Source organism: Myotis yumanensis, unplaced genomic scaffold (assembly GCF_028538775.1).
Source record: "Myotis yumanensis isolate MYYU_CA2020_CCGP unplaced genomic scaffold, mMyoYum1.0.hap1 SCAF_13, whole genome shotgun sequence".
Classification (NCBI taxonomy): domain Eukaryota; kingdom Metazoa; phylum Chordata; class Mammalia; order Chiroptera; family Vespertilionidae; genus Myotis; species Myotis yumanensis.
This window is the reverse complement of record NW_027223764.1, coordinates 57755621-57777743: the sequence shown is the minus strand read 5'-3', so window position 1 is coordinate 57777743 and position 22123 is coordinate 57755621. Positions and strand designations below refer to the sequence as shown.

At 45.8% G+C, this 22123-nt stretch overlaps 1 protein-coding gene across 1 annotated transcript in view; it reads right to left on the bottom strand.

The window, feature by feature from the left end:
* The window catches only part of LOC139021561 (anthrax toxin receptor-like), a 69403-nt gene extending 51812 nt beyond the window's left edge, over window positions 1-17591 (bottom strand). Inside the window, exon 1 of the mRNA XM_070431947.1 lies at window positions 17347-17591. Within this exon, the coding sequence (XP_070288048.1) occupies window positions 17347-17591 (245 nt within the window). The remainder of the gene's footprint in view (window positions 1-17346) is intronic.
* Window positions 17592-22123: the final 4532 nt, after the last annotated feature.

The window sequence follows — 22123 nt, the reverse complement described above, 5'->3', positions numbered from 1 at the left end:
TACAGCTTGAGGCTCATTAAGCGGCTGAGACTAACAATCAGCCTGCAGACAGAGGCAAAACTCTGGGTGCCTCAAGTCTCTGCCTGATCTTCTTCTGGGCATGGGGCTAGAAAAAGCAGACTTTGGTGCTCAGCTCAGTCATTTCCACACACACTCAGTCCCCCAGAGGGAGCCACAGCGGCAGATCATTGGTAGCTCCAAACAGGGTACCCAAGGACAGTCACAAACAGCAAATAGCACCTGTCATTGGTCTGCACCATAGACCCTCCAAAGAGGCCCAAATCCAATAAGCATAGTGGTCATCTCCAGGCAACAACAGAGCAGGATCCAATAAGCTTCGCAAGCAGTGTATCCACAAGGAGATATTGGCATCTCCAAACCCTGCTGAGGTGAATTCCAGTTCAAGTGATAAACACCTGCACAGCAGCCTACACACTATGTTGGGTATTGAGCCTTTCTGTCAGCTAGCCTGAGGGTTGAGCCCATGCATGCATGAGCCAATAGTCATCAAGGCACAATTACAACAGAAGGGCCTACACAACACACACAAGGGACGTTATTAGAGCACTCAAGTCTGATGATCACAGATCACCTGCTACATAAGGACAACTTACAAATACTTGGAGTCATAACAGATCTACCTAATACATAGACACAAACATAAACAAGTAGCCAATGGGGAGACAAAGAAACAAGCCCCAAATGAAAGAATGAGAAAATTCTTCAGAAGAGCTAAATGAAATGGAGATAAGCAGTTTATCAGATATAGAGTTCAGAATAAGATATAGAAACTATGAGAAACAACCAGTCAGAAATGAAGAATGACATAGCAGAAATAAAGGATACACTGGAAGGAATAAACAGCATATTAGAGGAAGCTGAGGATTGGGTCAGCAAATTAGAAGACAGGGGAGAAAAAAAATCACTCACTCAGAGAACCAAAAAGAAAAAAACAATTAGAAAACAGAAAGACAGTTTAAGGGAGCTGTGGGACAACATGAAATGTAACAATATACACATCATAGGAGTGTCAGAAGGAGAGAACGTGAGCAAGGAATGGAGAACCTCTTTGAAGAAATAGTGGCAGAAAATTTCCCTAACCTGGTGAAGGAAAACATCACGCAAGTTCAGGAAGCACAGAGAGTTCGTCCCAAGCAACAAAAACCAAAAGAGGCTTACACCCAAACACATCATAGTTAAAATGCTAAAAATTAAAGAAAAGGAATCTTGAAAGCAGCAAGAGAAAAACAATTTGTTACCTGCAAAGGAGATCCCATAAGGCTGTCAGCTGATTTCTCAACAGAAACTCTACAGGCCAGAAGGAATGATGTGAAGTATTCAAAGTAATGAAAAGCAAGGATCCAAAACCAAGACTACTCTATCCAGCAAGGCTATCATTCAAAATAAAGAGCTTCATAGACAAAAAAAAAAGCTAAAGGAGTTTATTACCACCAAACCATGATTACAAGAAATGTTAAAGGGACTGTTGTAATAATAAGAAGAAATAGAGAATATGAGCATAAAGAATAAAAATGGCAATAAATAAGTACCTATCAATAATAACCTTAAGTGTAAATGGGTTAAATATTCCAATCAAAATACATAGGGTAGCTGAATGGATAAGAAAACATGATCCATATATATGCTGTCTATAAGAGACCCATCTCAGGACAAAGTACTCACACAAGTTGAAAGTCTTCGAAGGGAGCCCCGCCGCAGGCCCCAGCCTCCCCAAGTCCCTGTCCTCACCCTCGGCTCTTCAGGGACCCCCACCCCACCCTGAAGTACCCCACCTTCTGGACCTCCCTCCCCAACCTCCTTGGTTAAGTTTATTCCTAGGTATCTTGTTGTTGTTACAATGGTAAATGGGATTGCTTTTTTAGTTTCTCTTTCTGAGAGTTCATTATTGGTGTATAAAAATGCCATTTATTTCTGGATGTTGATTTTGTATCCTGCTACCTTGATGAATTCATTTGTTAAGTCTGGTCATTTTCTGGTGGAGTCTTTAGGGTTTTCTATGTAGGCCATCATGTCATCTGTGAATACTGACAGTTTTACTTCTTCCTTTCCAATTTGGATGCCTTTTATCTTTTCTTCTTGTCCGATTGCTGTGGCTAGGATTGCCAGTACTATATAGAACAAAGGTGAAAGCAGACATCCTTTTTCTCCACTACCTCTATAACACTTGTTATTACTTATCTTGTTGATAATAGCCATTCTAACAGGTGTGAGGGGGTATCTCATTGTAGTTTTTATTTGCATTTCCCCAATAGCTAGTAAAGTTGAGCATCTTTTCATATATTTGTCTTCTGAGGAAAAGTGTCTTTTTAGGTCCCCTGCCCATTTTTAATTGGATTGCTTGTTTGTGTTGAGCTGTATTAGGTCTTTATATATTTTGCATACTAACCCTTTGTTGGGACTGACATTTGCAAATATCTTCTCCCATTCAGTAGGTAGTCTTTTTGTTTTGTTGTCAATTGCTTTTGCTCTGCAGAAGCTTTTTAGTTAGATATAGTCCCACGGACTATAGTCCCATTCATTTATTTTTGCCTTTACTTCCCTTGCTTTTGGGGTAAAATTCACAAAATCTTTTCTAAGACCAAGGTACCTAAATTTAGTATCTATGTTTTCTTCTATGTAATTTATTGTTTCAGGTCTTATATTTAGGTCTTTGATCCATTTTGAGTTATTTTTTGTATATAGGGACAAACACTAGTCTAGTTTCATTCTTTTGCATGTGGCTTTCCAATTTTCTCAGCACCATTTATTGAAAAGGTTTTCTTTTATCCATTGTATGCATTGACTTCTTTGTCAACAATTATTTGCATATATATATATATATATATATATATATATATAATTTCTTTCTGGGCTTTCAACTCTGTTCGATTAGTCTATGTGTCTGCTTTTCTGCCAATATCATGCTGTTTTGATTACCATTGCTCTGTAGTAACAGTTGAAGACAGGGAGTGTGATACCTCTGGTTTCATTCTTTTTTCTCAGGATTGTTTTTTTCTATTCAGTCTTTTGTGGTTCCTTACAAATCTGATAATTTTTTGCTTCATTAAAAAAAATTCAATAGGATTTTAATGGGGATTGCATTAAATCTGCATATTGTTTGGGCAATATAATCATTTTAACTATATTGATTCTTCAAATTTATGAACACAGAATATTTTTTATTTCATTATTTCTTTTTCAATCTCTTTTAATAATGCTTTGTAGTTTTCAGTACATAGGTACTTCACATCCTTTCTTAAGTTTATTACTAGGTATTTTATTCTTTTTGTTGCAATCGCAAAATTTTATTCTATTTCTTTTGCTGAAATTTTTGTTAGTATATAGGAGGTCAATGATTTTTGTTCATTGATTTTGTATCCTACAACTTTACTGTACTTGTTTATTATTTCTAATAGTTTTTTTTGGTGGAGTCTTTAAGGTTTTCTATGTACAGAATCATTTCATCTGTAAAAAGTGACACTTTTACTTCTTCCACCCCAATTTGGATGCCTTTTATTTATTTATTGTGTCTGATTGTTCTGTTTAAAATATAGGACTTCCAGCACTATGTTGAATAGGAGTGGTGAGAGTGGGCATCCTTGTCTTGTTCCTGATCTTAGAGGAAAAGCTTTCATTTTTTCTCCATTGAGTATGATATTAGCTGAAGGTGTGCCATATGTGGCTTTTATTATGCTGAGGTATTTTCCTTGTATGTCCATGTTATTGAGTGTTTTAATCATATATGGATGCTGTATCTTATCAAATGATTTTCTGCACCTATCGATACGATCATATAATTTTTTAGAAATATATTTTATTGATTTTTTTTACAGAGAGGAAGGGAGAGGAATAGAGAGTTAGAAACATCGATGAGAGAGAACATTGATCAGCTGCCTCCTGCACACCCCCTACTAGGGATGTGCACACAACCAAGGTACATGCCCTTGACCAGAATTGAACCTGGGACCCTTCAGTCCACAGGTCAATGCTCTATCTACTGAGACATACCGGTTAGGGCCGATCATATGATTTTTATTCCATTTTGATTATAGAGTGGGATCTGAAGAAGAGCCCCAATTAATCCCAAGAGCAATAAGCAACCAGGCATATGTATCTTATGTGCCCATTGCACTCACTACTTTCTTGATGCACCTAAGCATTGTGGGTAAATGCCTCTTGGACATCTGAACCTCACATATTTTGCAATATGAGCTCTCTGACTTCATTTGAAAATTTCTTTTTTGGGGGGTGAGTCCAGAGTGAGTCAGGGTCTGACAAATGTTACTAGTTCTCTGAGTTAAACCAGACTGAGTCCAACTTAAAAATAGTTTGGGTCCAGTGTAAAACGTAAGATAGATAAAATTTTGTTTTAATATAAGAACAAAAAAATAAACAAACAAAAAACACCTACAGCAAAAATGGGTTTCTTTGCATTCAAATCATCTTTGACTCCTCCACCTAGGAAATAACTATAAATTAAAACAACACTCCTGTTTTCATGTTAACAAGTTGCTGAACCTTATCAATCAATTGTGGACAGTGGGAAACTTAACCTAGACAAGTTATCCACTTATGAGGCATTCCTAGAAAATAAAAAGGGCTCAGAACTTTGCAAAAACAATGGCAAAGGAGAGACTGGGAGCTTCCATCACCTGGGAGCTTGGCCAGCCTGAAAATGGCCCTCAGCCCCTCACCCAGACTGGCCAGGCACCCCAGTGGGGACCCCCCACCCTAAAGAGGGTGTGGCCAGCCTGCAAACAGCCATCAGCCCCTCACCCAGGCTGGCCAAACCTCCATGGAGTGAGGGTCCCCACTGGCGGGGGGGGCTTGACCAACCTGCAAACAGCCATCAGCCACTCACGCAGGCTGGCCAGGCACCCCAGTGGGGACCCCCACCCTGAAGGGGGTGTGACCAGCCTGCAAACACCCATCAGCCCCTCACCCAGGCTGGCCAGGCACTCCAGCGGGGACCCCACCTTGATCCGGGACACTCTTCAGGGCAAACCAGCCGGCCCCCACCTATGCACCAGGCCTCTATCCTATATAATAAAAGGGTAATATGCAAATTGACCCTGACAGCAGAATGACTGGGAATGACTGGTCACTATGACACACACTGACCACCAGGGGGCAGATGCTCAATGCAGGAGCTGCCCCCTGGTGATCAGTGCACTCCCCCAGGGGAGCTCTGCTCAGCCACAAGCCAGGCTGACAGCTGCCAGTACAGCAGTGGTGGTGGGAGCCTCTCCTGCCTCCTCAGCAGCACTAAGGATGTCTGACTGCAGCTTAGGCTTGCTCCCCGCTGGCAAGTGGACATCCCCCGAGGGCTGCCGGGCTGCCAGAGGGATGTCTGACTGCCAGCTTGGCCCAATCCCCCAGGGAGCGTGCCTAAGTCAGCAGGTGGACATACTCTGAGGGGTCCCAGACTGTGAGAGGGCATAGGCCGGGCTGAGGGACCCCTCCCCGAGTGCACAAATTTTTGTGCACTGGGCCTCTAGTCTGTAATAACCTTAAATACAAGTGGTTTAAATGCAACAATCAAAAGACATATGGTAGCTGAATGGATAAGAAAACATGATCCATATATATGCTGTCTACAAGAGACCCACCACAGTACAAAAGACTCACACAGAATGAAAGTGAAGAGAAATGGAAATGAAAAAAGCTGGGGTAATAATACTCATATGTGACAAAATAGACTTCAAAGTGAAGACCAGAACAAGAGATAAAGAAGGCCATTTCATAATACTAAAGGGATTGATACGACAAGAAGATATAACTCTGCTAAACATATATGCACCTAATATTGGAGCTTTCATATATATATATTTCTAGAGAATTTCAATGGAGATATCAATAGCAATACAATCATAGTAGGGTACTTTAACACTTAACTTACATCACTGGATAGATCTTCTAGACAAAAAATCAACAAGGAAATAGCAATCCTAAATGACACATAGATCAGATGGAATTAACTGACATTTTCAGAACATGTCACCCCAAAGCTACAGAATATACATTCTTCTCAAGTGCACCTGGGATATTTTCAAAGATGGACCACATATTAGGACACAAACTACATCTCTGCAAGTTCAAGAAGATTGAAATCATGTCAACCTTCTTCTCAGATAACAATGGCATGAAATTAGAAATCAACTAAATTAAAATACTCAAGAACATTCAAACACATGGAGGCTAAATACATTGCTATTAAACAATGAATAGGTTACCAAAGAGATCAAAGAAGAAATAAAAACATCCTGGAAACAAATTAAATAAGCACATAGCAACCCCAATTCTATGGGACACATTGAATACAGTCCTAAAAGGGGAAGTTCATAGCATTACAGGCCTACCTCAAAAAACAAGAAAAACTTTTAATAAGTTATCTAACCCTACAACATAAAGAATTAGAAAGAGAACATCAAGAAAAGTCCAGAATAAGTAAAAAAAGGAAATAATAAAGATCAGAGTGGAAATAAATGACATAGAGACTAAAACAAAACAACAATAATAAAAAGTTCAATAAAACCAAAAGCTGGTTCTTTGAAAAGAGGAACAAGATTGATGAACCTTTAGTCAGACTCATCAAGTAACAAAGAGAGAGGACCCAAATAAACAAAATCAGAAATGAAAGAGGTGAAGTAACAATTGACTCCACAGAAATAAAAAATATCATAAAAAATACTGTGAGTGACTATAAACCAACAAACTGGACAACCTAGATAAAATGGATATAATCCTTGAAAAATACAATCTTCAAAAACTTAAACTTGAAGAATCAGAAAACTTGATTAGGCTGATAACTACTGATGAAATTGAAGCAGTAATAATAACAATAAAAAAATCTCCTAGCGAACAAAAACTCTGGTCCAGCTGGATTCACAGGGGAGTTTTACCACACATTTAAAGAGGAACTAACACCTGTCCTCCTCAAACTATTCCAAAAAATTTAAGAGGAAATATCTCTTCCAAGCTCTTTCCATGAGGCCAGCATTATCCTAATTCCAAAACCTGAAAAAGACACTACAAAGAAAGAGAATTACAGGCCAATATCCCTAATGAACATAGATGCTAAAATCCTCAACAAAATATTTGCCGGGAGCCGGTCCATCCTTGCTGTTTCAAGGGACCTGGCGTATATGGCATACTGTTCTTAAGATGTTTGCTCCCCTTCTTGGCGCTATGTGTTTTAACCAAAGTCACCTCTCCGAGAAAGGTTGTTTCCCCAGGTAGGAATTTTTCCCTGAGGTTAGGGAGGGGATACAACCCCTAAATTAAGTGCCAGGCGGGTAGTTAAGCTACATAATCTTTACTCCCTGGAATGGAGATAAGAAACGCCCTAACCTTTGTAATAGAAATTGACAGGATTAAAATCGGCTGGTATAAATACGGATGTAACAAGACAATAAACATCAGATCCTAACCAGAACCTAGCCAGAGAACATGGACAAAGATCCTGGCTGGAGAACCTGGTGACTGAACCTGGCTGGAGAATTTGGAAACCCTGGCTGGAGAACCTAGCAAGAGAACATGGCTACAGAACATGGCTGGAGAACCAAACCAGAACCTGGCTACAGAACTTGGCTGGAGAACCTGGAGAACCTGGCTGGAGAAGCTGGATGGAGAACGTAGCAAGAGAACATGGCACCAGAACTTGGTTGGAGATCCTGACCAGAACTTGGTTGGAGTTCCTAACCAGAACTTCACTGGAGATCCTGGAGGGAGAACCTCGCTATGCTGATGAACTGAAACCAGTTTCCATGTCATTCATTCTTCGCCGACTCCGTCCACACCTTTGGAGATCCCTGGACCAGTTGGGGTTGGACCCCAGCAAATATTAGCAAATCAGATCCAGCAAATACATAAAAAGATCATACACCACGACCAAGTGGGATTTATTCCAGGGATGCAAGGCTGGTACAATATTCACAGATCACTAACTGTGATACATCACATGAACAAATTGAAAAATAAAAATCACATGATCATATCAATAGAAGCAGAAAAAGCATTCTGCAAAATCCAACACACCTTTTTGATAAAAACTCTCAGCAAAGTGGGAATAGAGGGATCATACCTCAACATAATAAAGACCATATATGACAAATCTACAGCCAACATCATACTCAATTGGAAAAAAACTAAAACCATTCCCCCTAAGAGCAGGAACAAAACAGGAACGTCTGCTTTCACCACTCTTGTTCAACATAGTACTGGAAGTCCTAGCCACAGTGATCAGACAAGAAGAAAAAATAAACAGCATCCAAATTGGAAAGGAAGAAATAAACTGTCATTATTCGCTGATGACATGATATTGTACATAGAAAACCCTAAGACTTTATTAAAAACTATTAGATTTAATAAGTGAATTTGGTAAAGTAGCACGATACAAAATCAACACCCAGAAATCTATGGCTTTTTATACACCACCAATGAACTCTCATAAAGAGAAGGTAAAAAAAATTTACCATTTTCAATTGCAACAAAAAAATTATGATTCTTAGGAATAAACTTAACCAAGGAATAAAGACCTATACTTGGAAAACTATAGGACAGTGAAAAAAGAGATAGAGGAAAATATTAACAAGTGGAAGAATATACCAAGTTTGTGGACTGGTAGAATCAACATCATTAAAATGTCCATACTACCCAAAGCAATATACAGATACAATGTAGTCCCTATTAAAATTCCAAAGACATATTTCACAAACCTAGAACCAACAATCCAAAAATTTATATAGAACCAAAAAAGACCCCAAATATCCACAGCAATCTAGAGAAAGAAGAACAAATTTAGAAGAATCACAATACCAGATATCAAGTTATACTACAAAGCCACTGTGCTCAAAACAGCCTGGTATTGGCATAAGAACAGGCATGTAGTTCAATAGAAGAGAACAAGAACCCAGAAATAGACCCACACCATTATGCTCAATTAATATTTGACAAAGGAGACAAGAGTATACATTAGAGTCAAGACAGTCTCTTTAATAAATGGTGCTGGGGAAATTGGACAGGTACATGCAAAAAAAAAAAGAAGAAGAAGAAACTAGACCACCAACTTACACCATACATAAGAATAAACTCAAAATGAATAAAAGACTTTAATGTAAGTCATGAAACCATAAAAATCTTTGAATCAACCATAGTGTGCAAAATCTCAGACATTGTGTGTAACAGTATGTTTGCTGATGTATCTCCTAGAGCAAAGGAAACTAAGGAGAAAATAAACAAATAGGACTACATCAAAATTAAAAGCTTTTGTACAGCAAAAGAATCATCAACAAAATGAGAAGATCCAATAAGGGGTTAATTTCCAAAATATATAGAGAACTCATACAACTTAACTAAAGGAAGACAAATAATCCAATTTAAAAAGGGGCAAAAGACCTAAATAGACACTTCTCTAAAGTGGACATACCAAAGGCCAAGAAACATGAAAAAATGTTCAAAGTTACTAACCATCTGAGAGATGCAAACCTCATACCTGTCAGAATGGCTACCATCAATAAATCAACAAATGACAAGTGCTGGTGAGGATATGGAGAAAAGGGAACCCTAGTACACTGCTGGTGGGAATGCAGACTGGTGCAGCCACTGTGGAGAACAGTATGGAGTTTCCTAAAAAAAATAAAAATGGAACTCCCATTTGACCCAGTGATCCCACTTCTAGGAATATATCTGAAGAAACCTGAAACACCAATCAGAAAGAATATATGCACCCCTATGTTCATAGCAGTTCAATTTACAATAAATAAGATTTGGAAATAGCCCAAGTGCCCATCAGCACATGAGTAGATAAAGAAGCCATGGTACATCTACACAGTGGAATACTATGCAGCTATAAAAAAGTAAGAACTCTTACCATTTGCAACAGCATGGATGGACCTGGAGAGTATTATGCTAAGTGAAATAAGCCAGTCAGAGAAAGATAAGTACCACATAATCTTACTCATATGTAGAATCTAATGAACAAGATATACTGATGCATAAAATACAACCAGAGACATAGAAGCACGGAGCAGACTGGCGAATTTCAGGGGTAGGATGAAGGTTAGGGGGTGGGAAGGAAATTATTAACCAGGGAACTTACATGCATATATGCATAGCCTATGGACACAGACAATAGAGTGGTGAAGGCCTGGGAGGGGCAGGTATGGGATGGAGGGGAGTCAATGGGGAAAAAAAAGCAAACAAAAAAAGGGGACATTTATAATGCTTGCAATAATAAACATTTTTTTAAAAGTAATGCTAAAACTTCTTTAGTTACATTTATATGGATATGTTATTGAAATGTGTTATAGAAATTTTATAAAACTTTTAGAACTCTAATATGTCATACAACGTTATTAGTCATAATTTTAATTATTATCTTAAAATGTTATATGTTACAATAAAGGAAATTTCCTTGTCAATTGTATTGTGATGAACCCTCCTCACATTTTTAACCTTGGCCACTTTGAAGTATTTGGACATTTAGAATTAGTTACTGTTTTACTCTAATGCTATTACAAAAGTACTTATTCTTTAAAGTGTCTCATGCGTGGGACTAGGACAAGCAGAGGGTGACAGACTTGAAATCACAGGACTAAACTGGGTCACAATGTGCTGATCTCCAAGGATGAACCTGACATTTCAAAATAATCTAAAATTACTTTCATGAGGCCAGAATAAACTGATGAAGATAATTTTATTATTCTAGTAGACATTTCTGGTTCTTCTGTGGTTACCCCCAGATTTAAAGAAAATTTTCTCCTTTTTTTAATTTATCCATAACTTACAGCAATTTGTTAATGCAAACTTTTATAAAGAAAAATGAAATAGTCATATATTTCTCCCTCCCTGATCCCTCTAGTATTCAAAATTTCTTACTGAAAATGTTTTCTTATTTTTCATGACAATATAGGTATTTGTATAAGTTCAATAAGAATCAGTTCTTCTTGTAACAGGATGAAATTGGGAAATGCTTGGCTTGGCTTCTTAGACTAAAGAAGCTTTTAAAAATCTAGTCTTAGATTATTTTTTACCAATTTTAAGTTTTATTAATGTGGACTTCATGACACAATAAATTGTCATAGATATCACCAAAACTTTAACAAAGGTATCATATTCAAGAATGTACTTGAAATCACTATTCTTGCTGCACTTACATAATAATGCCAAGTTTAATGAGACTAGACTTACTTTGCAAACAAATTATTCTTATTATAATTACTTTTGCTAGAAATTGAGGTAATCATAGTGAAAAATTATGTTTCAGTAGAAAACTCTAACACACCTGAGCAGACATCAGCTTCTAGTCCTGTTCATTGTCTTTTGTTATCTACTTGTAAGATGGATTAGATCCTAAATTCTAGTTTCTTCCTATATCTGGCTACAACCCTCCAAACCAGGGGTGGGCAAACTTTTTGACTCGAGGGCCACAATGGGTTCTTAAACTGGACCGGAGGGCCGGAACAAAAGCATGGATGGAGTGTTTGTGTGAACTAATATAAATTCAAAATATACATCATTACATAAAAGAGTACGGTCTTTTATTTTTTTAGTTTTATTCATTTCAAACGGGCTGGATCCGGCCCGCGGGCTGTAGTTTGCCCACGGCTGCTCCAAACTAATGTTTCCAATTGTTTCCCACCCCTGTCACATGATACCACTATGAGCAAAAACTGGCTTTTCCCTCAAAGCCCTGCAAACGGAAGCTGGACGACTCGATATAAACAGAGAAAAGCACCACAAAGGCTCATGCACAGACAACCTCTAGGGCCTGATGTTGTGTGAGCCGCCCAGGACGCTCACCAGAACACCCAATGTCACCAGACACTGAAACTACAAAAGATGCTTTGAGCCCAATGTCGAAGAATCCAATGCCTGGAAGTCTTCTCAGCTGGGTGCCCTCTGATACAGTCTGCTCCAACGATTACCTTTTCTTTCATTTCCATAGACATGCCTCTTATCAAGTACCTGGTTGCTCATACCATGTAGCTCTAACTTTGAGAGCCCCCTGCAGCACTGCCTACTGAACTAAGGTACATCTATTTAACTCAACCGACCTTTTCTCAGGACTGAGAGATGGACTCAAAGAGATCAAGTGATCTACCAACTCAACTTCTGGACAATGAAGCTTGTGAGGGAAATTTTAAAGGTGGTGAATAAGGGGTAGCAAAATATGCCATTCCAAAAAATGCCTCTTTGGTTCCTTTGAGCTGATGGATGGTTTAGATGACTTGTTGGCTGAACAAGGAAGAGTCTATGCCATAGCATTGCCTCCTGTTGTACCTGGATCAACACCTTCTAAACATGAAGAAACTCAAATATAAGAATTAACAAACAAACCACTTGGCTAAAACAGGTTGATGCCACTCAGGTACATTTTTTTGATTCATTTGATGCGAATTGGTTTGGGTCATGGGGCCATGATTAAGAAATGATCTTCTGTCTCTTTCTATTATCTTCCCAATAGTGGTCACTGTAGTCTCCCTGTGTACTGTGTTCTCTTGGGCTCTTAGCTACATGCTCACAGCCATCAGCAGTGCACCAGGTGGTCTCAATGCACGTGGAGAAACAAAAACAAGGTGACAAAGATTGGAGAGCCAGACAGTCCTCCCAATGACCTGACATCACAACCTGTAAGTTTCGGGCCTGGACAAGAACAGCATCCCTCTAATGGTAACTGAGAAGTCTAATGACAAATTGTTGGTCAATTTCTCATGTACGAGAGGATGACCAAAGGGGGGCAATTGTTATGCTTCATAAACAAGGAGGCCATTCGACTGAGGTTGCTCTAAATGCCGCTGGCCGACATGAGCCAACCAAAAACAAACAGCAAAATAGCCTTTCCCAAATACTTCAACTGTTTAAGCTGCAATCATTCATATCATTCTTTGCCTTCCTTCGGTATCATCTCTATAAAAACCTTGCCTCTGGATCCTGTCGTGGAGTGCTCCCAACAGCACTGGCTAGATGTAGTCCGATATTGCGCCATGCATGCTGCAGTACATTCTCACATTTTAACACTATGAGTGGCAGCTGTAAGTCCCTATTCACCCCCAGCACAGCCATAGAGATATATCCCATCCCTGCATGTTCCTGCATCGATGAACCCTGAAGATCTGCTTTTATCCTTTATATCAGAGCCTCTTCCTCCACCTGTGCCACTCCTGTGGCTCCTCCCAGGGTTCAGACTCCCCATTCTCCTTCCATTGGGCACACCTGCTTGGGCTCCTACCTGCCTTTCTCCATCTTCAAAGGCCTCCTGTGACCTCCTGGGACCTTTTCCCTTTTCACTCTAGCCACATCTCCATTCTTCCCACTTCTAATCCATTCTCCCAAGGAGGACAGGGCTCTTTCAAAAACACAGGTCTGACCCACCTCTCCTTTGGTAAAAGCATTTCTTTCAGTGACCCACAAATGCACCAGAGGCTAAAAACTTATCTCCTAAATGCACCCCAGGGCCCACAGTGGGCCTGTCCCCTCATCTTCACACACTGATTTGCTGGGATCACCAGAGGACCTCATTGTTCAGGGCATAGCACAGGCCACTTCCTTAGCCAGAGGTTTCTGGGCCTTCATAGACCACTGGACAATACTGTGGGCACATGGGAGACCTATTCATTATCATTAAATTAAATGCAATGAAAAAAAAGAAAGAAATATAGACAGTGACCTGGGAGCAAACCACTCAAGACCTTCCTGCAGATGATGGATAACCCACAACCACTGGCCCAGCCTCAGAGGTTTTGACATTTGGTTTGGTATCAGACACTCTAGACTTTCAGCTCCTGACCCATCCCCCTTCTGTAGACTTTGGTGGGTCATTCTCTGGCCCTGAGCCCCCTCCTCCTCTCATCTGTAAAAAGAGGAGCTGACATTTCCCCGCAGTTGTGAGGAAGACAGTGATGAGCCTGCTCCTACACCTTCTCTTACTCGGGCTGTGGCCACACCAGTCCTCCCCCATGCAACCTGTTTGGCAGCCTGTGGCCTGGACCTTCAGATGAGACCTAGCATCTGGCCCCTCAGCATCTCCCTACCCTACAATTCCACACCACAACCTCTTCCTCCAGAGACCCTGTGCCAACCCCCCTGGTCTATCCAGAGTCTCTGCCCAGTGCCCTCAAATTGAGAGTGTTTTTAACAAGATCCACAAACACAACTGCTCTGAACAGAAAGGACCCAGCCCTCACCCCTTGCCCTCCACTCTGTGCAAGGGGGTTTCCTGACCACCCTTTAGTGGCCCCTCCAACAGGATACCTGCCATCCTCTGGTGCTCACCCAGCTAACACACCACTTCCTGTCCTCTTTCATTTAGGTCCTGTCTCTCCACTAACATGGAAGCTCCAGGAAAGCGGGGTTTTGTCTAGTTTGTTTTCTGCCTTATCCCCACTGTGCCAATAGTGGCACAGACCGGGCAGCGGCTCGGGCCTAGTGTGTGAGTGGCTGAATGATAAGGGAAGAAAGGAATGAACAGGACTGCTCATCACGTGGGGGAAAGGGCAGAGAGCCATGGGAGAGCTACCAGCACAAGAGTCTGACCAGCACCCCACCTCACCCCAAAGGGCCCCTGGGAACAGAACTGAGCCAGGGTCAGGGCTGGGTGTGGCCCCTGGAGTGCAGGGAGTTTCCAGAGTGTGTGACTGCCTTCCCTCCCATTTCATTTCATCCTCATCCTCAAGGTTGCATCCGGGGCTGTGCTGAGCAGAATACCTACACTCCCCTTCACTCTCACCCCAACCTGGAGAGGGGGGTGCAAAGGGTCCCTGTAGAGATGGGGACACTGGGGCACAGGAGGTGAGGTGACTTTCTCAGGGCCACCTGACTGGTGAGTGGTGTCTGCCTGGTGCAGAGCTGGGCCCCCTCCTCAGTGATCATTGCTCCCCTTACCCCAGAGCCACAGGCACAGCCACAGGAGGGAGCCAGTGTCACCCTCCAAGAACTTGTCATCAAGCTGTCCCTGGAGGGCAGCAAGGCCTTCTTCCAGCCCCTGGGTGAGCAGAGCCCCAGGGAGAAGGGGCTGTTCCCTGGGGCTAGAAGCGTGCTGTGGTGTCAGACTCTCCATTGGCCTCACTGATGGCCTGGGACTGGGACATGGGGGTGTGAGCGCTCTCTCTGGCACACCCTCAGCTCTTCCTTCCATTCACAGAATCCAGCAGGATTCTGTCCTGCCCCATGGATGGCAAGAGTCAAGGCTGACAGTGCCTGGGGTGATGTGGAGGAACCTCTATCCTGGAGCCGAAAAAGGGTCCGGGGGCCTGAGTGGCTTCCCTTGCTCCCCTGCCCTCCCAGTCTTCAGGGCAAGGCCCATGCTCTTCACGTGGAGCTCCAGCCGCAGCCGGCCATGGTCAGAGGGCCCAGTGCTGCCTCCCAGCCCTTTAAGAAGCCAAAGGAGCAAGAGGTGGGGTGGGGTGATGAGAGGGGCAACAAGTAAGAATACCCTGGCCCCTGGCTCAGCAATCCATTCAATGGCGCCTTTCTAGTTTCCCCAAGTACCACCCTCCCTGGGAGAGAGAACAGGGGAGCACTCTGCCACCATCTAAAGGTTTGCAGGAAGCGAGCTTTGACTGACATTGAGCAAATCCCTAGCCCCCCAAGCCTCGGTATCAGCACCCTAAAACAGGGACATAGAACCACCCCCTCAGCTCCTGGCAGGGCACAGTGGGCAACACATTGCTTGACATCTGCTGTGTGTTCATTCAGGACTGTTCCCAGACCCACCTCCACTTCGCAGCCTCCCTCATCCATCCAGGCTGGGCTGTGCCCACATTGGTCCTGTGAGCAGAGACCAGGGGTGTGGCCACGGCACCATAAGAGGATGTCAGCTGAGACCCTTTGAGGTCACTAGTGCACTCTGCACAGACTGACCCAAGAGGCTGCCAGTTGCCCCCATTACAGATCCATGTCCGAGCCCAGTATCCAGGAGGGGAAGCACCCCCCGCTGGGCTGTGGTCAGGATCAGCCAGTCAGCCCTGCCAAGTGCATCTCAGGGTGCCCTCCACGGACAGTGAGGAGGTCTGCTGTGGGCAGGGTGGCTCCCAGCTCTGCTGACTTTTCTCAGCAACTGGTAGGCTGGACATGATCCCTCCTCCACCCCAATCATCAGTCTCCACGGAGAATCAGAGGAATCAGAAGAGGTACCACCTGGATGCTGGAATGATGGCAGCGCAGGAAGCCTGAGTCTTGTGACCATCACCAGGCTCTGAGCTCCTGCATCCAACCTCTAGGAGTGGCCCTTTTGCAGGCAATTGCACCTGGAAACACCTTCGCTGCTCTGCATGCCAGGATGGTTTAGAGCAGTGATGGCGAACCTTTTGAGCTTGGCGTGTCAGCATTTTGAAAAACCCTAACTTAACTCTGGTGCCGTGTCACCTATAGAAATTTTTTGATATTTGCAACCATAGTAAAACAAAGATATATATTTTTGATATTTATTTTATATATTTAAATGCCATTTAACAAAGAAAAATCAACCAAAGAAATGAGTTCGCGTGTCACTTCTGACATGCGTGTCATAGGTTCGCCATCACTGGTTTAGAGGGTGACAGAAGCGCTGAGACAGGCCTTGGGCACTAGCTAGTGCCTCAAGATGGCAGTGGCTGCCCTGCCACCACGCCATTGAGCAATAAGGAGTATTCTCAGCCCCGCAGAGGAGTTGGGGATGGAACCGAGGCAATCTCTCCAGGACCACAGCCCTGCTCCTCCCCTCCTTCTTTGAGGGCCAGATGGTGCCTGATCCACAGCCCAGCCTCTGAGGGACACACCAGACACCCACACTGTTCTGAGCGTGCACGCAAACTTCAGGATGGGGGTCCAGGAGGAAGGAGAGACATGCAAAACGCTTATCAGCAGCAAAGCGAGGCCCTTCTAAGCTGTGACACTGAGCGAATGCCCTGCAGAAGCACACAGCAGTCTCTCTGGGTCCCAGTAATCATAGAAGTCATTGGGTGAAAACGCAGTGAAACAAAGCAAACCCATAACCCACAGGGTGAGCTTCTGACAACTGCTGGGAGGAGGCTCCTAGCAATCCTTGTTCCTCCAGCTCCGTCAGGGGCATGTGGGTCACAGCTGCTGGCCATAGTGATAGAGGACGGAGCCATCCAGAAACTCATCTAGAGAGGCGTCCTTTTAGGCTTTCCTAAACAAACTGTCCCTGGAAACAGAGGCCTGGGATGTTTCTTCTGCCTCAGCAACAAAGAGGCCTGAGGGACCTCGTTCCTTTGGTCTCACCAACACTGGTCCTCTTTCCACTCTAAGGCACTGGAGTCCCCTTGTGCTACTTCCTGCCCACTGAACCCTGGCTAAAATGATGCACTAAGGGACATCCATGGCCATGACAGGAAGGCCACTCACCTGTCCACTACAAAGTAGAGGTCAAACTTGCCCTTGCAGTATCTGAACTTGTCTTTCTCGCTCCTGTGATATCTGGCTCTCTGGTTGAAGCCTTCCCATTCTTGGCCAAGGTGGCGATTTAAATGTCTCCAGCTCAGGACTCTGGGCCAGGAGCTCCCTGCATTCAGGGGAGGAGGCATCACCAGCAGCAAGAAAAGCATGGGGCCCAGCACCTTGCGGTCATCGCTCTCCATTTTCTTGGCCATCCCTGTGACTCCACTGGATGCCAGGCCACTTCAGGTTACTTTAGGTCACCACCTTTGCTGCCTCTGCCTTGCCCAGGGGCCTTGGCCACTCAGCTGTTTGACCAATGCACCCGGTGAGCCTCCACCTCGTACCTGCCTTGTGGGCAGAAGAGGCCAGAATCTAACTTAGGGCAAGTGCCCCCACCACCTGCTGAGCCCTTCCCCCGCCCTGTGGAGGCAGAATGCCCTGTTATGATGGCCATAAAGGTTGGCATGGTGACTGTGGCCTGCAGCTCTGCTCAGTGACCTGTCTATTGACAACCCAGGTGGGAGTCTAGGATCTTTGGAGGGACAGTAAGAGGGGGCCTTCGTTTGTGCCTTAACTCAACTCCCCCCACACCCAGGTGGTCATTAGGGTTCTGAGAACTGCCTTTCTGTAAACTGAGAGGGCAGCCGAGGTGACTTAGATAAGCTCATCACTGCGGGTGAGAAGCTGAAGGAATTGGGAGGCCAGAGTGTTGTAATGGTCACATGAGTAGACACTGCAGGCACCAGGGGAAGGAAGGGTCCAGATGGGGAAGAAGGTCGTGTAAGGATGCCAAGTCCTTTGTGCGTGATGGATCGTCCAATTGTCTACTCTTGTGCAACAAACCACCCCAATCTCAATGACATAAATGAGAACTAGAAATTCAGAGAGGGCTGAGTGGGATGGCTTGTCTCTGCCCCGTGGGAAACATGGGCATAGAAACTGTGAGAAAGGGCTGGAGGAAGGTCACCCAGGGGCACCATCTAGTGGGGAAGCGCCAGCTGTCCATTGGGTTCTGTTTGGGAGCTCCTTTTGCTTTAACAGCATGCCAGTTTAACATTTTGTAGTTTTGTGGAAAATGAACCTGTCCCATTAAGAAACCACCCACTTTAACCCTAACCTGTTTTGTTTTCTGTGTTGAAGATCCAGCCTTCTCTTGCTTTGCCCAGCATCTCTGGCATGTCTTTTCATTCTTTTACAGTCAACTTTTCTATTTCATTAGGTATTAAATGACTCCTTTAAAAACATATAGCTAGATTCAAAACAAACTTGACAAATTCTGTGTTTATCTTTTTATTTTTAAGTATATATTTTATTGATTTTTTACAGAGAGGAAGGGAGAGGGATAGAGAGTTAGAAACATCGATCAGCTGCCTCCTGCACACCCCCTACTGGGGATGTGCCAGCAACCAAGATACATGGCCTTGACCAGAATCGAACCTGGGACCCTTGAGTCCGCAGGCCAACGCTCCATCCACTGAGCCAAGCCGGTCAGGGCCTGTGTTTATAAGTCAGGTCCATTTACATTGTGGGGGCCGTGGGGATGGCCCACTCAGGTCTCTGGCAGTAGGGAGTGTAATACAGCTACTCCCGGTGTTCCTCCGGTTGTTGTTTTTCAGTTCCTTTGCTCAGCCTTGTTTCTTGAAACCCTCTTCGTTCACCTGAGTTCAGTTTCCTTCATCCTGAAGCACATTCTTTAGTAACTCTTCAGTTAAGGCTGTGGGATGATAACCTTAAGCTTTGTACAACTGCTTTGTCCTCACTCTTTTCTAAAAATTTGTGTTTTTATTTTTCAGTTACCCTGATATTCAATATTGGCTGAGATTCAATACGATTTTGTGCTGGTTTCAGGGGTACAGCACAGTGGTTCGACATGCAATTTATGAAGTGGTCCCCGATGAGTCTAGTCCCCACCTGGCACGGCTCTCTCTCTCGAAGAGCAGTTCAGTTCCATTCTGAATGCTGAGCGCGCAGATTTTTCCCAGGTGGATCTGGGCTCTCTGCGACGTCACTAAGACTCCAAGACCCACCTTGGGGTTTGGTGCCGCAGCCCATCTTCAGCAATGGGCTCTCTTCATAAAAGTCATGCTTTGGGGACCAGTAGCACATTTCTTTTTTCTTTTTTTTTTTTTAATAGATTTTATTGATTTTTTACAGAGAGGAAGGGAGAGAGATAGAGAGTTAGAAACATCGATGAGAGAGAAACATCGACCAGCCGCCTCCCGCACATCTCCCACTGGGGATGTGCCCGCAACCCAGGCACATGCCCCTGACCGGAATCGAACCTGGGACCCCTCAGTCCGCAGGCCGACGCTCCATCCACTGAGCCAAACCGGTTTCGGCAGTAGCACATTTCTAATGTATGTTCTGAACCTTGTTTTCCCTGCCTCCGATTGACCATTTTTGTCCTTCACAGTCTATTATTCCAACCTTTGTGATAGATGCTCTAAAGCCGCGGGAAGCAGAGAGCCTGTCCAGTAGGTGTCTGCGCCCCCGCCAGGCGTCCAGCATCGATTGACGGAATGCAGGAAGGAGCAGGGACTCATGGGCGTTCCCCTGCCGTCCCTCAAGCCTTCCCAAATCTAACCCGCTTGCACCCCTGGGCTCACATAACGTGCCCCCCACACCTGGCTGCAGTTGCAAGCATCCTGTGCTGCCCCAGACTCGACTGCCATCTCCTCCCCTAACCCGAACCCCCACCTCCATTGCAAGGCGAAGCTCAAGGGCGCGTAAGCCCTGGAATACCGCGCACTCAGCCGCCACCCCTCCGCGGAGGGTCCCAGGCTGCCCCCCTCCCTGGCGCTCCAGCTTCTCCCCCTGCGCGTTCCCAGGTCTCAGAGCTCGCTGTTCCCTGCCCGAGGGAGGGCGGGCGGGGGGGGCGGGGGACGCGGCAGCAGCTCCGGGCACCCGGCACCCGGGCTCAGCACGGTTGCGCAGAGCTGATGCTGGGCGGGGAGGGCCGGAGAGCGGGACGCTGAGGCCGCGGCCCCGGCGTGGACCCGGCCTGCCCTCCGGGGTCTCCTGGGTCCCGCACACCCCAGAGGTCAACGCCGCTTCCAGAGGCGGCGGGCTGAGCGCGCCGGTGGCGATGAGAGCCCGATGCCTCCGAGTCCTCGGCCGCCAGCGCCCCGACGGGGAGGCGCGGGACCGGGCGCTCGAACAGCGTCGGGGAGGCCGGGCCCTGTGCGCCCCTCGGGGGGCGGTTCCACAGTGTGGCGGGTCCCTTCGGGAGCCGGGGCGCCGCGGGCGGGCGTAGCCGAGCCCCGCCTGGAGGCGGGACAGCGGGAGGGCGGGACCCTCCCTCCCGCGCAGGTCCCAGCGGAGGTGCGCGCTCCGAGCGGGTTCCAGTGTCTCCGCGGGAGAGCCCAGGTGAGATCACCGTCCCGCCCCCGGGACGAGCCGCGAGTGAGCGTGGGGTCGGGGTTCCTCGCCCCCTCCTCGCCTGCCCTGCGACCTTCGGTCCTGCCCGACGGTCGCGTCTGCCCTGCCAGGCCCGGCTCCTCTGGCCCCCTTTCCTCCAGGCCACCCCTCTGCCTCTTCTGTCTCCTCTCTTGTGTCCTGTCTCTTCCCGTTTCTCTCCGGTCTTCTCACTTTTCTCCTCTCTGCTGCCCCTTCCCCTGTCCTGCTGCTCTCTCTCCCTCTCTCTCCTCCCTGTTCTCCTCCCACAGCTGGTCTGCCCTGGACATTCCCCCCCACCCCCTAGGTGGCTCTTTGGGCTGCAGTTCTTTTCATCCTCCACCCTCTACCCTCCACCCCTCCACCCTTCCACTCACCCACCCCTCCACCCTCCACCCCTCCACCCCACTACCCTCCACCCCTCCACCCCACTACCCTCCACCCCTCCACCCCACTACCCTCCACCCCTCCACCCTTCCACTCACCCACCCCTCCACCCTCCACCCCTCCACCCCTCTACCCTTCCACTCACCCACCCCTCCACCCTCCACCCCTCCACCCCTCTACCCTTCCACTCACCCACCCTCCACCCTCCACCCCTTCTACCCTTCCACTCACCCACCCTCCACCCCTCCACCCCTCTACCCTTCCACTCACCCACCCTCCACCCTCCACCCCTTCTACCCTTCCACTCACCCACCCTCCACCCCTCCACCCCTTTTACCCTCCACCCTCCACCCTCCACCCCTCCACCCTCCACCCCTTCTACCCTCCAACCTCCACCCATCCACCCCTTCACCCTCCACCCTCCAGCCTTCCACCCTCCACCCTCCACCCTTCCACCCTTCCACTCACCCACCCCTCCACCCTCCACCACTCTACCCCTTCTACCCTCCACCCTCCACCCTCCACCCCTCCACCCCTTCTACCCTTCCACTCACCCACCCTCCACCCTCCACCCCTCCACCCTCCACCCCTTCTACCCTCCACCCTCCACCCATCCACCCCTTCACCCTCCACCCTCCACCCTTCCACCCATCCACTCATCCACTCACGCACTCATTCTGTGTTGCTCCCTTATTCTCAGCCAGGGCTTGTGCTGGGCTCCAGGCTCATAAAGATGCATTGGCCCAGATCCTTTCTCCATCAGATTCTATCCAAAGATCTGGGCATGTAACTTGTTCAGTGCCTGTTGGGTGGAAAACACACAAATGTTTAAGTTACAAATATCTGAATTTTCAGGGTGAGCTGAAAAAATACTTGGCTTTACACACAAAGTGTTGATTTAATCCTTTTCTTGAATTTTCCTTTAGCACTGGGCACAGACAGTTCCCCACAGAGTAACCCTTGC